Genomic DNA, 17,813 nt, shown 5'->3' on the forward strand with positions numbered 1-17,813 from the left:
TTTATATAATATAAAAATGTAAAGTTTAATTCATTAATTTATATAATATAAAAAAGTGAAGTTTTATTCATTAATTTATATGATATAAAAAAGTAAAGTTTAATTCATTAATTTATATAATATAAAAAAGTAAAGTTTAATTCATTAATTTATATAATATAAAAAAAGTAAAGTTTAATTCATTAATTTATATAATATAAAAAACTAAAGTTTAATTCATTAATTTATATAATATAAAAATGTAAAGTTTAATTCATTAATTTATATAATATAAAAAAGTAAAGTTTAATTCATTAATTTATATAATAAAAAAGTAAAGTTTAATTCATTAATTTATATAATATAAAAAAGTAAAGTTTAATTCATTAATTTATATAATATAAAAAAGTAAAGTTTAATTCATTAATTTATATAATAAAAAAGTAAAGTTTAATTCATTACTTTATATAATATAAAAATGTAAAGTTTACTTCATTAATTTATATAATATAAAAAAGTAAAGTTTATTTCATTAATTTATATAATATAAAAAATAAAACTTCATATATTAATTCATCTATGTAATAAAGTAAAGTTAATTTTCCTCATTTACCATTAATCATCATAACTTATGAACGGAGACTTAAATATGTTAATTTGTTCTTTTAGCAATTTAGGCTCATTCCTCATATGTTTTTTATAAAATATACATTCATTTCATTCCGATTAAAAAATTGTTACGATTTGTGGGTAATAAATTACTGATATCACAGCACTCCAAACTGCATCCCAAAATGTATATATATAAAAAAAAAACATAATTATAACATGTCATACTGAAGACGTAGAATTATTGCATAAAATGCAATTAGATTGAATTTCTTGAAGTAATACATACTATGATCGTTTGCTTTTGTTCCGGGTGACATGCCCTTTTTTTGATCTGCTCGTTCTGAAAAATATGAAATCAATAATTTGATAATTAGATTCCAATTAAATCTTGTTATTTTTAGTTTTTAATTTAATTTTAATGAAATATATTTCTCTCTCACTTTCTCACTCTGTACTGATGATTGCTTAAATATGAAACTCTACTGTCTACAGGTATAAAAAAAAGTATTACTATTTATAATTATTAAACCCCTTTAAGAGTATTAAAGTTGAGCACCGTCTGGAAAATGAAAACTAGACAGCAGTCAACTAGCGTTTATGTAATGTATACAATTTCCACTCGTTTGAACTCTCTCGGCTGGTTATTGTCTGTGCCCGCATTTGGCGCTTAAATGTTGTTAATTTCCCCTAATTTCCATGGCAATTGTTAGTGTCCCTGTAGTAACGAATCAAGGGTGGCTTCATGGATGGGCCTGGATGTCCCGACCGGTTGAAACTGTCACCTCCTGCACCGATGATTGCAAAAGCATGAAATACTAGTGTCTGTAGGTATAAAAAATAATTATCTATAAATATAAAAGCGAAAATGTATGTACGTATGTATGTATGTGTGTTCGCTTTTTCTGTGTGTCTACAAAAGGCTTTTTTCAGAGAAGTGGTCGCTCGCTTCACAACTTTTTAAAACTTTTTATATCACATATAAATCGTAATATCTCACAGTTAACAACGTAGCTCGCCTGTCTATTGTTACAAATATGTGGAAAAAATATATAATTTGAGACAATAATTACTTTTAATATTATAAAAAAAAAAAGGTCGAGAGAGAAAATTCTGTTTTATCACGTTTTATATTGTCGTCTGCTCTCAGTGAATTTGTAAACATCCGGAAAAAGAAAAACAGAGAGAGAGAGAGAGAACATACGAAAATACAACGAGGGGACACCTATAAACTGTAAAGAAAGAGAGAGGGGGAGAGAGAAGATATGAAACTAGAGAAAGGGAAAGCCGCAGGCATCCGCCTCGCGTATTATTGAGCGAGTGACGCGAGAGAGATGAAGGTACATACAGTGAGAGAGGGGACGCCAAAGAGAGAGAGAGAAAGGTATACCATTAGAGAGAGGGAAAGGAGCGGCGCAGGGTGGCGAAGCAGTGACGACATAGCAGCCGAGGAGGAAGGTTAGGGAAGCGACAGTGTTGGCGATGGTGACGACGTTTGTGGTGCTAACGACAGCAAAGAAATGAACGATATATTTTGACGACAGAGAAAACGAAAAAAGACGATAATTAGGAAGGATAATGTATCCAATGGACGAAGGAATGAAATTGTTTCAAAAGAAAGGAATGCGATAGAAATATTTAAAACCCGACGCTGAGTGAGTCGATTGTTTATTTTTCTCTCTATATACCTCTCTCTCATATACGAAAACAATAACAAAAACAAAAACACAAAAAAAATGTCCTTCCATTTTGGAGTTAAAAGCAGATGACAGGATGTGAACTGTTTATTTCTTTTGCGCGGAAATTCTCTCTCGAATCTATTTCAAGTTTGTTCGTTCATCCAGTTACACATTCTCTTTTACTTTCGTTATAATATATTTTTATATATGTAAATAAAATTGTGTTAATTTTTCCATTGGCCTCGGTATTGTTACTTGGATGTGTTTTTTCCTGTCTTGTGTTTATAAATGTCTTTCGAGAAAATGGATATATCCCTCCCGTATCTAAAAACCCGGGAAAACTAATTTCTTTTAAATAATTTTTTTTATATTTTGTGTTACGACTTTTACCCCTAGACATTCCGGGTCGTAACACAATTTAATTTGCTTGATTTTGGGGAGATAAATATTCAACATTTGTCGCTCGCCGCATGTGGGTTAGTCTTTTTTTTATAACATCTTTTCACACTTTAATTTACAACTTTGCCTCAAGGGTTCGGGTTCGATCCTCATACTTACTTTTTTTTAACCCCCCCCCCCCCCACTCCCGGAGTTTCCACACACACCTCCAAACACCCGGGCAACGCCAGGTATCCTCGCTAGTTATTTATAATTATATATATGCATACACACACACACACACACACATATATATATATATATATATATATATATATATATATATATATATATATATATATATATATATACTCCTGATCAAAAATTAAAGATCACTTGAAAATCTTTAAAAAGAAACATTTTTTTTTTAGGATAGATTTTAATTCCTCCCACTTAAGGTTACCAATACTATAACCTAAAAGGTTATGGGGAAAAAAGCTACATTCGAAACATCTAATTCAGAAATTTACATTTTTATCTCTTTTCTTCTCTATCTTCTCTTCTTCTCACCTTCTTCTATATAAATAAAATGAACTCATTTTTCCCGTCTGATTTTGACATTAATAGGATTAAAAATCAAGATATTTCATGCAAATATAATATGCACAAACGGCAGAACAATATCTGAGGTGTGTTATAGGCTTATTATTTCTCAAATTCCTCGATAATCTTAGATTTCTATACTTTTTCTGCTGAGAAGTCACGGCCAAAATCGGTTAAGATCAATGGAAGTGGTAAAATATTTTCTCTCTAATAAATTCCTCCTCCCCCTGCCACCACTTAACACCGTTTGGGGATCGTTCACAAGGAACAGTTGAGAAGAGAACACCGGTTTGGCTTCGTAGTTCTTTCATGTGAAGTTATTTAAAATCACTAAACTAAGCTGCAGTGCTCTGTGGCGTAGTGGTTAGCGTGCTGGACAATTCACATTATATTTTCACGTTCGCGCCGACCTACCGTAGTCGTTTTTTTTTTTTTGTTTTTTTTCCTAAACAACTGGAATGGACTTTTCTTGGTGGCCGAACTGTTAACGTTGCAGATGTTTTTTTTTTTTTGTTTTTTTTTCACACTTTATTTTCCTACTCTTACTCATGACTCCGGGTTTGATCCTTCCTACTTACCTACCATAACATTTTTTAAAACTTCCCCCCCCCCCGTCCCGAAAACAAACACTCGGGCAACGCCGGGTACCCCCGCTAGTAAAATAATAAAATAGATGTATATTTGCACATTCGTAGAAGAGTATTTAAGTCGACTTACACATGCCAAGTTCCAACTTTTTTTTCAATTTTGACCTGTATTTACGGACTAAAAAACAAATCGAATTTGTTACACAGGTCCAAATCCCCTATACATCAAGTTTCAATTTTGTAGACCAAAAATTGACACAGTAGTTTGGTAGAGACCGTTCCTCATACAGACAGATAAGGTCACTTTATATATATATATATATATATATATATATATATATATATATATATATATATATATATTTAAATAAATGTTTAGAGGTACAGAATTTGTATATAGTTTTAAATAAAATACTAGGCGGAAGTTTCTCGAGAGCTCTTTCGGCTATCATCTCGTCAGGAGTAAATCGATAGCAATATAAATAATATTGTAACAAAAATAAAGAGTTCTGTTGGGGAACTTATTAAATGTGCCAAACGTACGGGGACATTAATTAAATTTATTTACGTTTAAAAACGATTAAAAATATTGGCACAACGAGGGAGAAAAAAAAAGCGGGAGAAAAAATTCAAAGTTCCCCAAAGAGAAACAATGCGTTTGATGTTTCTTTTTACCGGCATAAAGAAGGTTGACGCACCGCGATAGAGACGGCCTCTAAAATTTTTAAATGGTTTTTGGAGTCCGCTCAATGTAGCACCTCGAACCAATCTATTTTATATTTATCGGCACAGCACGGGTTGTCAACCAAATGCTGGCCAATAGCAGAGTCCAGGCTGCAGAAGGAGGGAGACCACCAAACCCCATCCTCCCTTGTCTGATCTTCGATGGAACATGCTGGTTTATACGAGTCAAAAGGTGCAAGGATGTTCGCCCAACATAACCAGCATCGCACTGGCATCTAAACTGATATACAATATTACTATTTTGGATGTACGGCAAACTATCCTTGCGGAAAGACGGAAAAGCAGGTCTCGTAGTATATACCACACGCAAGGTCACCGAATTGAAGCATTCGTAAATACTTCTTCGAATCTGTTTGGAAATTCTATTACTCCCCTCCCCAATTCACGGTAATTTCAAATAAACCGGACATTTCAAGGGTCCAAACTTTTTAGGGGATTTAAAATCCGCAACCTTTTTGAAAATACAGTCATTAATAAGGTCAACAGGATAACCATTGAATATTTCCCTGATCTTATCGAGTTCAACATCTAATCTGTTAGGCGAACAAATCATGAGGGCTCTATGTACCAAAGTATTAATTAAGCCGACCTTACGTGATTTAGGTACAAAAGACAACCAGTTCACATATAGGCCAGTAAATGTCGGCTTTCTATAAATTGTAGTGAGAAAGCCCCCCCCCCCTTGAGCGTTCGACAAGAACATCCAAGAAAGGAAGCGAATATATATATATATATATATATATATATATATATATATATATATATATATATAAGCGAATATATATATATATATATATAAAAAAAAGAGTAAATTTTTTTTTTAATTTGACCCCTATTATGACCTCTTAAAATTTATAGTTTCGGGCTCAAATCACTTTATTAAGTTAGATCCAGGTTCAAGGAACCTATATCTAAAATTTCAAGTGTCTAGACCCAAAATTGTCGGAGGAGTTTGGTAGAGTTCTTAAACGTCAAATCGTTGAAATTTTACCCCTTAACAGCCAAATTTCTGGCTGACACCCGTCACATCGATTTTCCCAAATCTCAGTACCCGGTATTTCAAATTTCGAGTCTATAGACTAAAAATTGACAGATTTATTGCGTAGGGAAATGTACACAGACAGACAGACAGACAGACACGTTCACTTTTATAGATATATAGATAAGCGAATACAAATTAATGTCTTTTGGTATAAAACAAACATCCGCAAAGTTTATGCATTCTTGTTCAGTATTGCCCTGGATGAATAATACCCAATATCTTATTTTGCACTAAGTTCGTGAAAATGCAGGTACAAGTAAAGATGAAGCTCAAAGCACAGATGGATGATGTTGGGTATGTGTGTTCAATGCTGTAAAACCCTACCTCTGCCTCTGATCAAACCAACTTTGCAATTGACGGCATATTTTTGGAATTTGTCTCCACCTTCTACTATCTTGGAGACATGGTAGGCAACAATGGTAGGTATACAGATGCTATCACAATCAGGATACAGTACGCACGGATATGGTTTGGAGAGCTCATTCCCAATCTGATCAATAAAAGGTATACCCATGTAGTCCCATTGACAGGTCTTTGTTGCTGGTGTTTGAGGAGTCATGTTTCATGCCATTTAAGCTTGGGCTGTCACTGTTGATTATAGGGACAGGCTTGCCAGAAATGACAACACCATGGTTAGATGGATATGCTCTTCAAAATATTAGGGGCAAGAGGTGCACGGGTGATCTGAGAGATCACCTTCTCATCTACTCTTTGAGAGTTATCCTGAGGTGTGGAAGATTGAGATGATTTGGGCATGTGAAGAGAAAGGATAACAACCTTTGGCAACACAAAATGCTGTCCTTTGATATCATGACTGGCCAAAGAAGCAATGGTTGGACATTATCCAGGCTCACCTCCATGCTCTAAACATCACAGAGCATTTGGTCAATGATCATAATGCCTGGAGAGCGGCTATAAACACCACTGGTAACATGACAAGAAGGCGCCTTACTCCAGCAGCTGGGAACAGAAGACATAAAACCATGCTGCAGTAGTAGTAGTAGTAGTAGTAGTAGTAGTAGTAGTAAAGAAACAATCTTACCCATTTGTGGATTGACATTTTTCACTGAATCTAATTGTAAAACTGGAAAGTCACTAAGTCTTTTCAGTTGGCCATTTAATGGATTCATCTGAAAAAAAACAAAAAACAAAAAACAAATGTTATCATCATTTGCAAAATATAATATAGACCAGCAGGAAGACGCGATGTTGCCCTGGATCAAATGAAGGATCACTACTGTGTACGTTTTAACCATGCTCAGAACACCATATTACTTTGTTTTCTTTTTGCATGCACTCCTTCCTACCGTTTCACCCCTTCACATAGTTGAAAGAAACTGAAATGTTAAAAAAAAAAAAAACCTCTCCAAATTAATGTCTTATGCCTATGATTTAAATTTTATTAAAAGTATTTTAAGTTTTGAAGGAGGTTCGGCTCCCATAGCTCTCTTAGGTTGGGAGGGAACTTAGAGATTCGGGACCACATTTTATACATATGATATTAATTTTATCAAAATCGGATATATTTTCAGTTTTAAGGGAATGATGTCTTCATAGCTTCTTTAGATTAGTGATTCAGTGCCACTTCCATTGTCTTCCCCGATAAATTTAACATAAAAATACACTTTTACAGTTTATGTAAATTCTCTAAGCTTTCTTTATATATATATATATATATATATATATATATATATATATATATATATATATATATATATATATATATTAGATAGATAGATAGATAGATAAATAGATAGATAGATACTTTGTCCTCTAATAAAATTGGAACGAGCTGAAATGTTGGGGATCTCTCCAACTAAATGTTTTATACGTGATTTATACGTTATTAAAATATGATATACATGCTAGTGAAGTAGGAAGCGCTTTGCCTGGTCGTAAAATATGCTTAAATATGATATTTTAATTTGTCTAGATTTCGTATATATATCATTATAGTCGTGATTTCAAAAGTAAAAAAAAAAAGTATTTTCGTGCCATCAGCTGGAATCGAAACCAAAACTGTAGCATCCAAAGCTGGTGACGTTACCACTGTACAAACGTGACATACATATGAACTGATTAAAAATTAAAAATAAACTTTTTTTTTTTTTTTTACATAGACGGCACCACTTATCAAGGCCGATAGGCCACTCAAGGATAAGGGTTAAAGAGTGTAGAGTAGTCAAAAGGACAATATAGTAATCAATAGTAATGGAAGTTCGGTAAATTTGTTAACTTAAGTGGAACGGCTCATCAGAAACTTGTTCACGTTGGACTTGAAGACAACCATATTATAGACAGCTGGAAAACAGGAAAACGGAAGACAATTCCACAGGCGTGCAGTTCTAAGGAAGAAACTTTGATCATGGAATCTATGTTTAGGTTTAGGTACAGATAAAAAGTGGGGAAAATTATTGATAATGTTTTCAGCTAGTCTAGTGTTTCAAGATTAATGTACAAAATGTATAACGATTTTTGACCCCCTAAAAAACTATTTTAACCGGCTAAAAAACCCATGAAAGAACTGGCTGTAAAGAATTCAATCATCTATTGCTGCTCTGCGATTTTTAGTTTCAGAGGAGATAGAGTTTGAAAATATGGAGACAGACAGACAGACATATAGTCGTTTATATATTAGCTTTAAGGAGCTTCTGTCCGTGAGTCACATAGAGATGGGGGCATATAGATATTTGCCATACAGAGGGTAACATACAAATTTCTGAACCACTTCCATTGTCTTCCTTAAAGAATTCTATACATATGACATAAATTTCATCAAAATAGGGTATATGTGAAGTTTTAAGCCCACTTACGTCTAGAGGACAGTTGAAGATTTGGGACATTTCCATTGTCTTCCCTAGGAAATTTTTTTATATACAATTCCATAAAAATGGGATATATTATAAATATTATAGGGTGAGGCATATAGATATTGGATACACAGACTGATTCGAAACCACTTCTATCGTCTTCCTCAGAAAATCTTATATATATGATATAAATTTCATCAAAATTAGATATATTTGAAATTTTAGGGGGCTCAGCACCTATAACTCTCTCGGGTTAGAACGGCACTTGTAGATTTAGAACAACTTCCTTCGTCTTAAAGTTCTTGCAGATTTTTACTTTTAAATTCAGATGAACATATCTCGGTCCAAAACAAAAATTTATTAATTGGAATAAGCACCGTCAGAATTAACACACTTTTGCCAACGCAAAACAAATGCATTAATGTCAGTAATGTAAAAATCTTGCATTCTGGTGGCGATGGAGCCGCTGAAGGCGTTTTTGATATTGCTTAGGTTTTTGAAGCATTTCTCATTCAGAAAATTATCGAGATGTAAAAGTGGTAGTCGGTAGGTGAAAGGTCTGGATAGTATAGTGGATGAGGCAGAGTTTCCAGCTCAATTCTGCAGAGTTGGTTTAGCAATGTGCAGTTGAACATCATCGTGGAGGAGAATCAGGCCTTTTCTGTTGACTAATTCTGGATGTTGTTGTCGAAGTTTCTGATGCAAGCCTATCTCTGCACTATCGTTATTTTCATGGCAAGTGCCCGTCTGAGCTCCAATCTGTGGTCTCCCCCTTGCCAAAAAACACTCGCCTAGCTGAAATCATTATCAATAATTTCCCCCACTCTTTATCTGTAATTAAACCTAAATGTAGATTCCATAAACAGAGCTTCTTTCTTAGAACTGTACGCCTGTGGAACTCCGTTCCATTTCCCTGCTTTTCAGCCAACTACAATATGGTCGTCTTCAATTCCAACGTAAACAAGTTCTTGGTGAGCCGTTTCCTTAAGGAATTCAATTTAGCGCATTGCCACTACTAACGATTGCTACGATATTATCGCGTTAACTACCATACACTCATTAACTCTTATCCTCGAGTGGCCTCTGGGCCTTGATAAGTGATGACTCCTTTGTAGAAAAAAAAATAGTGTCACAAAAGATGCACCAACTTGTTCAGCAGATGTAATTAATTTCAGTTGCATTATCTCTCGAAATCCACCCTTTTATGGAAAGAATTGTTGTATGTGTCAAACAGATCAATAAATTTAGGTACCTAGGTAATACAATTGATTCCAGTGAACGAACTGACACAACTATAAGATGAAATTTATCTGGCACATGGAGTCTTCAGGCAACTGTCAGCAATTTTACAGGCATCGCATCCTGTACGAACATGTTAGCATATGACACACAATATAGCACGTGTGAAAATACATGCGAAATGACGTTACTGGTAGGAAAAACTTTAAAAAGGAGTTCACTTTAGAGACAGAGATAACGTTTAAGATCACGTTAGAGGCGTGGATGACGTTCGAGAAGACGATTACATGAGGGACGTCACAGCGGTAACGAGAGATTGAGAAAATAAATGTTATTTTACAACAAGAAAAGCAAGTTGAAGTTCTTTTCTATTCTTTGTCTGCTTTGCGACTGAAGCTACAACGTGTTGGTTCTTGGGTAACGTTACGCACATATCCAACCTGCACTCTTGTATGGCTATGAAACATGGTCGACAACATGATCCTGACTGCAGCGAAGATGGAGAAAATTCCTAGTCTAATTGTGCAGGTTTCCATAAGAAAGTATGTCACACAACGACAACCTCATCCTGCGAGTGGCACAAATAAGATGGCAACAGACGCAAAAAAGTTAACGGTCATTCATGAAATGTCTAACCTCAGCATAAGACATAAAGGTGAAAACAAATAATATCCCCTCCCCCCCCCACTGCAAAAAAAAAATTGTAGTGTCGACATTGATTGAAACCATACCAAATAGTCAAAAAGGGTCAAGACAGATAAAAAGACTGAGGAGAGAAAGCACTAACCAGACCTCCACTAAATGAGTGTGAAGAGGACTGCGATCTTGGAGAGGCTTATTGTCACCCAAATTTCACTGATAATCAATGCCAGCAAGAAGTATTCAATGACAAGCGGCTGCTGCCATTATGTGAATTAATTTCCAAAGTTTATTGAAATAGGCAGAGAGTACAGGAAATCTGGGGAGACGTGTTTCACCCAGACTTCATGGAACACCACCGGTTGTTGTCAGTAAGCAATCACTGATGATGACCTGTGTCCGAACGCCATAATAATAATAATAACAATCACTACTGCATGAAACCAAAGGAACTGAAACTGTAAAAAATTTTATACTATTCTCCAAAATTTAAATAAAGTGATGGCACCAGCCTCGAGTGATATAACACAAAACAGTCCTGAAAGTCCAAGGAGGATAGAAAGAATGTGGCATGCCATTCAAAGACCTATCACAACTCAGGTAATTTTCACATATCTCCTCTAATTCTACTTTAAAAACATTTATTTATAGCCGATAATTGGTTATTGAAATGGAGAGTTGATTTACAAATATTCAATAGTTCCTTATTTTAATTTTCATTTTTATAGCAGAACAAATTTCATCATTACATTCCTTTTCCAATAAACAGATATCTATCTATTTTGTGTGAGCTAAACAATTGCGATTCCACATTCCTTATTTTCAATAACATTCTGTATTTACTTTAACTTATGATTGGAATTCTCAATTCCAAATCTAGCTTCGCAAGTTCGAATCCTTGACTATCCTATTTCATATTTACTCACTTACAAGAACAGGCTTCTGTTATTGTAACATTATTGCATGGCTGTTTCCCGGCCGAGTGTAACATGGTCGTTTTCAAGTCTAACACAAACAAATTATTGTTGAGCCATCCTCTTAAATAATCGATTTCTGACCCATTTCCACCATTACGGATCATCATGGTGTTGTCTCACCTGACGCGCATTGACCTTTATTCTTGAGTAGCCTCTGGGCCTTGATAAACAGTGATTCTTAGTAAAAAGAAAGGCATTTTTAGGTTGTTAATGTATAACCACGTGAGGTTGCAGGTTCAAATATCCTCTCCCCCATCATGCACATGATTTAAAGTTATATGTATAAACAATCATGCAAATCGTGAACTAAATGAATAAATGCAAAAGTGGTATGGTTCAATAATTAAGCATTCTCTAAGAATCTAATAATTGCTAACTTTTCATTCAGACAAATATACCCCATAGGGTTTTGTACTATAGATATAGAGGCCTTCTTTAAAATGCTGAACTGTGATGGGATCACTATTATTCATCTTCATATACCATATACATTGAGATAGTAAAGTGTTTTTATTTTTATTTTGGACTAGCTGGCCACCCAGCATTGTCTAGTCGTACAATATGCTTAAACATGATATTTTAATTTATGCAGAGTGTGTATGTATTATTATAGAATCAATCCTCTATTGATTATTATATATTAAGAGGAATAATTTGCCTAGTGGGAAAAAAAAAATTGTTTACAATATCACGTCAGCTGATATTTGGGCTTGACAATGAATGCCCTGGAAAGTCACTTCTGATTAATGTTTAGTTTTAAAATATGCAAACGAAGAAATGATTTTTGGTGATTTTAAATGGTACTTGTTTTATCTTAAATTAAACACATTAATAAGAAAAAATTAAAATAAAATGGTGGGGTACACTCGGGCTTGAACAGGGGATCATTCGATTTGTAGTTGAATGTTCTACCACTCAGCTATATATTCAGATGACAATAAATCTGTTGTTTTAAGAAGAAATGATTTGCTGAGATTTTATTTCCCTTGGCCAGTGTAACGTAAAATATTTCCCTGTAAAAATTTTTTTTATCTATAAGAGAGAAAACTATTTTTAAGATTGGATTTTTTTCCGATATCCAATACTTATCAGATGAGTTTCTGTACAAAACATATCTAAGAACACTTCCAGGCATATAAATTATTTTTGTGTGAAATTTGCAAAAGATTGGTTCAGCCGTTTTGGAACCTATAAGAAAGGAACTCACACACACACACACACACACACACACACACACACAAAGTGACTTTTACATAAGAATAAATATAGTGTTTTTGTTTAGGCCTCTTGATTCCTTAGGGAACATAAGGCCGCAACAACACTCCTCCAATAGACCTGATTCTGGCTGGTCCTCTTCAGTTCGGCCCATTCCGGCAGCCCTGATTTCAACCTCAATGCTTCTTTTACGCTTGCCTTGCGGGTTCCATTCAAGGGCCTGCCTAGTGATATTGGATGCAAGGAGTGGCCAATCCTGTTCCATTTTCGTTTTTTAATCTTTATCTCCATTGGGGTTTGGTTGGTTTTGTCCCACAGTTGTTCATTGGAGATAGTCTCTGGCCATCTGATGTTTAGGATGTTTCTGAGACATCTGTTGGTGAATGTCTGGAGTTTTTGAGTGTTGGCCTTGGTCACTCCCCACGTTTCTGAGCCATAGAGTAGACCCAACTTCACATTGGTGTTGAAAATTTTGCTCTTATTCTGGAGTGAGAGAGCTGTTGTCCTCCAGATTGATATTAAGATGCTGAAAGCATGTCTGGCTTTGCTTATCCAGCGCTTGATATTCTCATCTGTTTCTCCATCCCTGCTGATAACACTGCCCAGGTACACAAACTTGTCAACCTCTCTAATGTTCTTTTGTTGTAGTTGCACTGGATCTTGCCTTCTGTTATTCTGTGAAATATTAGACAATTGAAGAGCAATGGAGAAGTCTTCGAGATACCTGGAAGACAACATGCAAAACAGTCCTGGGTAAGAAGACAAAGAATCACAAAGAGTGGCTGACAACAGACATCTGGACACTCATCATGGAGAGAAAGAACTTGAAAGACACTATCAACCAGACGCAAGACTTGGTAGAGAAACAAGAACTACATGTGCGATACTGAGAGACAAACAATGAAGCGAAATGCAGTGCACGTAGAGATAAGATAAGGTTCATAGAGGAGCTCACTGAAATCACCAGGACACTCTCCGGGAAGAACAGCAACTCAAGCCGCCCTGTGAAAGACAAAAATGGGAATGCCATCGCAACAGAAGATGAGCAGAGAGCAAGATGGGCAGAGCATTTGTTAAAAGGAGTCTTCTATTGTCCCTATCTCCAAAAATGATGGTGATCAGTTTGACCCAACTAAATATCATCCTGGTTGTATTCTCTCTGTTATTAGTAAAGTTTTTGAGAGATTGATCAACAGCAGGCTTATTCATTTTCTGGAAAGTCTGGGCCTCTCCAGTGATGTTCAGTATGGCTTCCGTGGTTTTTGTTCAACAGTTGATCTATTAACTTTTGTAACTGAACAGTACTGTCGGTTTATGGATAATTCAGGCGAGGGTAGAGTCATTGCGCTTGGCATTTCAAAGGCATTTGAGATAGTGGTCTTCTACATAAACTTCAAGGTAATGGTATTGTTGGTAAAGTTTTGACATTGTTAGGTCTTTTCTTTCTGATCGTAGCTTGCGAGTAACTCTTGATGAAGTCTCTTCATTTTCTTTTCCTATCAATGCCGGTGTTCTTCAGGGTTCTGTTCTAGGTCAAACGCTGTTTCTTCTCTTTTTAATAGCATTCCAGAGAATATTATTAAAAAATTAACATTTTGGATAACACCACCCTCTGTTCTAATATTACTTCTCTCCCATCTTGTTCAGATCAGATGAACTATGCGGTCGATCTAAAAGTTGATCTTAGATCAGTTATGAATTGGGGGTAAAAAATGGTTTGTTTCGTTTAATCCTGTTAAGACTCAGTTACTGTCCTTCAATCGTAGGTGTGTCCGTTTTCTCCCTGAGATTCGTATGGATGACTCTGCTCTTGATGAAAAATCGACTCTAAAACTTCTTGGTCTTTCTTTCTCATCAAATCTTTGGCTATTTTATTTTATTTTTATTATCAGTATGATTTTTTTATATATATTATGTATATCTTTATTAAATGATGTTATTGTTTTTATTTACATTCTTTCCCTTCTCTTTACCTTTTTCTTTTTCCTTCATCTTCTTTTTTTTCTTTCTCTTCCCATCCTTTCCTTACTTTCTCCTTTTTCCTCTATGGTTTCTTCCTCTGTTTCTTTTTTTCTATTTCGATACAAACTTTACTCTCTCTTCTTTTTTTCCATCTTCTTCACATATATTAAAGACCGTTATTTTCTTTATTCTTACTGACATGCGATGTGACAACCTGATGATGTTTTTTTTTGTTGTTGTTAATTGTTGAATCTATAAATAATTTTCATTACGGACTAAACTTTTGTATAAGCAATACGGCCTGACCAAAACATGCGCATAAATATGTAGCAACATATTAAGGCATATACAAAGCAAATAAAAAGTATATATATATATATATATATATATATATATATATATATATATATATATATATATAGTCATCTACATACAGTACTGTTTCGCTGCTCATCAGTGCGGCTAGACAAGCAACTACCTCAAGCCAGTATTGAAATCCAATCATCTGTACGACAGTCAAGGCTCCTAACCACTACGCTATTGGCGGCTGCTGCGTGAGTCATGTGTTTAACGATGTTTTGACATCGTCCGAACTACCCTGCTCGGTTTGTTTACACAAAAATCATCGCTTATACGCTAATAGTAATTCGTGCATCACTTCTCAATATGCTCAACTCAAGATAAAGAGCATTATAGTCATTCACATACAGTACTGTTTCGCTGTTTCACAGCTCATCAGTGCGGCTAGACAGGCAACTACTTCAAGCCATGGATTGAAACCCGACCGTTTATATATATATATATATATATATATATATATATATAATCTGAGGTTATTATTTTCCAGAGCTAAAGTAACCAATGAAGTTAAATGAGGTTAAAATACAAGTGCTCAATATTTTGCTTCCGTATAAACTATATTACCTGAAGAGGTCTCTAGTTACTAATAACAAGCAGACCGAAACATGCACATGACCGTGTAGCAACATATTGCTGTTTATGTAAAAACAAATAAAAAGTATATATATATATATATATATATATATATATATATATATATATATATATATATATTAGTGTTGGGACGATTAATCAGAAGTAGGAATCGGAAAAATCGGAAGACTTGGGGGTATCGGAATCAGAAAAATTAATGCCTATTTTCCGATGCCAAAACGATTCTTTTAATTGTCTTTTTTTATTTGATTTTGTTTAAAGGAAAATCTTCCATTGCTGGTAATTATGATAAACTAATAAATATTTATTGATTTTAAATTACCAGTAAAGCTAAATTCGATAGATCATCCTCCATTTAGGAAAATATCTGGATATTTAACATGTGTTTTATTTTTATGAAAATGGGGGGGGTAACAATCTTATAGTTAAATAATTAGAGATTTATGAAGAATCGGAATCGGAATTGGTAATTGTATCGGAAACGGGAAAAATATTGGAATCGTCCCATCACTAATATATATATATCTCTTCTCTATATAAATAAAATGAACTCATTTTTTCCCGTCTGATTTTGACATTAATAGGATTAAAAATCCAGATATTTCATGCAAATATAATATGCACAAACGGTAGAACAATATCTGAGGTGTGTTATAGGCTTATTATTTCTCAAATTCCTCGATAATCTTAGATTTCTATACTTTTTCTGCTGAGAAGTCACGGCCAAAATCGGTTAAGATCAATGGAAGTAGTAAAATATTTTCTCTCTAATAAATTCCTCCTCCCCCTGCCACGACTTAACACCATTTGGGGATCGTTCACAAGGAACAGTTGAGAAGAGAACACCGGTTTGGCTTCGTAGTTCTTTCATGTGAAGTTATTTAAAATCACTAAACTAAGCTGCAGTGCTCTGTGGCATAGTGGTTAGCGTGCTGGACAATTCACATTATATTTTTACGTTCGCGCCGACCTACCGTAGTCGTTTTTTTTTTTTTTCCTAAACAACTGGAATGGACTTTTCTTGGTGGCCGAACTGTTAACGTTGCAGATGTTTTTTTTTTTGTTGTTTTTTTTCACACTTTATTTTCCTACTTTTACTCATGACTCCGGGTTTGATCCTTCCTACTTACCTACCATAACATTTTTTAAACCCCCCCCCCCGTCCCGGAAACAAACACTCAGGCAACGCCGGGTACCCCCACTAGTATCTTATGATATAAAGCTGAACGTCTGTGTGTGTGTGTGTGTGCGTGTGTGCTCACGAATAGGCTCCTATATGGTTGACTATTTTAAAAAAACTGATTACATATAATGATAGAAGATGTATCGAGGATCAGGAATGGGTATGTTTGATCTGGCAGAACGGTTGTTCATTAAAATTGTGGGGTCTGTGTTCGCGCCTGGCCCCCAAAGTATGGAAATAAAAAATGAAAAAAAAAACGTTTACAAGTGTTTTTGATATAGATGTACATAAGAATACTTTGATAAGTATGTTTTAACTTAAATAGGGATGGTATAATAAAATTGTAGGGTCTGCATTCGCGCCTGTATTCCATGGAAATATGTCACAAAATTTAACAAAGAATTTTTATATCTATTTGCGTAAGTATACTTTGATAATTATGTTTCAGTTTGAAGAAATATGGTATAATAAAATTATGGAGCGTTCGTTCGCGCCTGCCCTCCATAGAATGTAAACATGTCACAAAGTTTAACAAGGTTTTTTAAAAGGGTGAAGGTCCACAATAACACCTTAACTTTAATCTTAATTCACGTTAGCTTTTATTTATTTTTTTGAGTTGAATCATATTGTGTCGAATAAATTCACCTCATAAATTTATGTTCTTATTAAAGTGAAAGCCAAAAAAAATGTCGGAACTTTAGACAATTCTCAACACAAATTTTGCATAACTCTGTTTTTTTCCTTCTCCACTTGCACGTGGCACTCTTTTGAAAATAGATAAATAGATAAATAATAAAAAATGAGAATGTTACTTGTTATCGTGTCAAAAGAAGGAAAAAATCCTGTTCACGTGATTACGTGTCTTTTTAAAAACATTTACATTTTTATTTATATATCTGTTTAAGCTTTTTTTGCCGGTGTACTAGAAAGAATTCAGTTGATTACAACCCTTTCTCCGTGTTCTTTACATTACAATAGTACAACCCTGAATCCGACGGTGCAATACTACACCGTTCAATACTGTAAAACTGAAACGAAGCTATTCTGCTTGAAAAGGGCGCCATTTTCTTATTCATATTTATATCTATTCTTTGCTTTAAAAAACTAAAGTAATTACGTGTTTACTTTTTTAATATCCCATTTTGCTGTTCGGATTATTTTACTAAAGTAAGTAAAGCTTCATTATTTTTCAAAACTGTTTTTGTTTCTTTGT

General features: G+C 34.4%; 1 protein-coding gene across 4 annotated transcripts in view; it reads right to left on the bottom strand.

The window, feature by feature from the left end:
• LOC145285868 (sperm-associated antigen 17-like) overlaps positions 1-17,813 on the bottom strand; it is a 234,465-nt gene that overhangs the window by 39,835 nt on the left and 176,817 nt on the right. For all 4 annotated transcript variants that reach the window (XM_080134316.1, XM_080134314.1, XM_080134315.1 and 1 more), the window contains 2 exons: positions 6,664-6,751; positions 878-931 (listed from right to left, as the gene is read on the bottom strand). In XM_080134316.1, coding sequence (XP_079990442.1) covers positions 878-931; positions 6,664-6,751 — 142 coding nt within the window. The remainder of the gene's footprint in view (positions 1-877; positions 932-6,663; positions 6,752-17,813) is intronic.

The sequence above is a fragment of the Euprymna scolopes genome, chromosome 10, assembly GCF_053919585.1.
Source record: "Euprymna scolopes isolate OS-2025 chromosome 10, ASM5391958v1, whole genome shotgun sequence".
In the NCBI taxonomy this organism is placed as follows: domain Eukaryota; kingdom Metazoa; phylum Mollusca; class Cephalopoda; order Sepiida; family Sepiolidae; genus Euprymna; species Euprymna scolopes.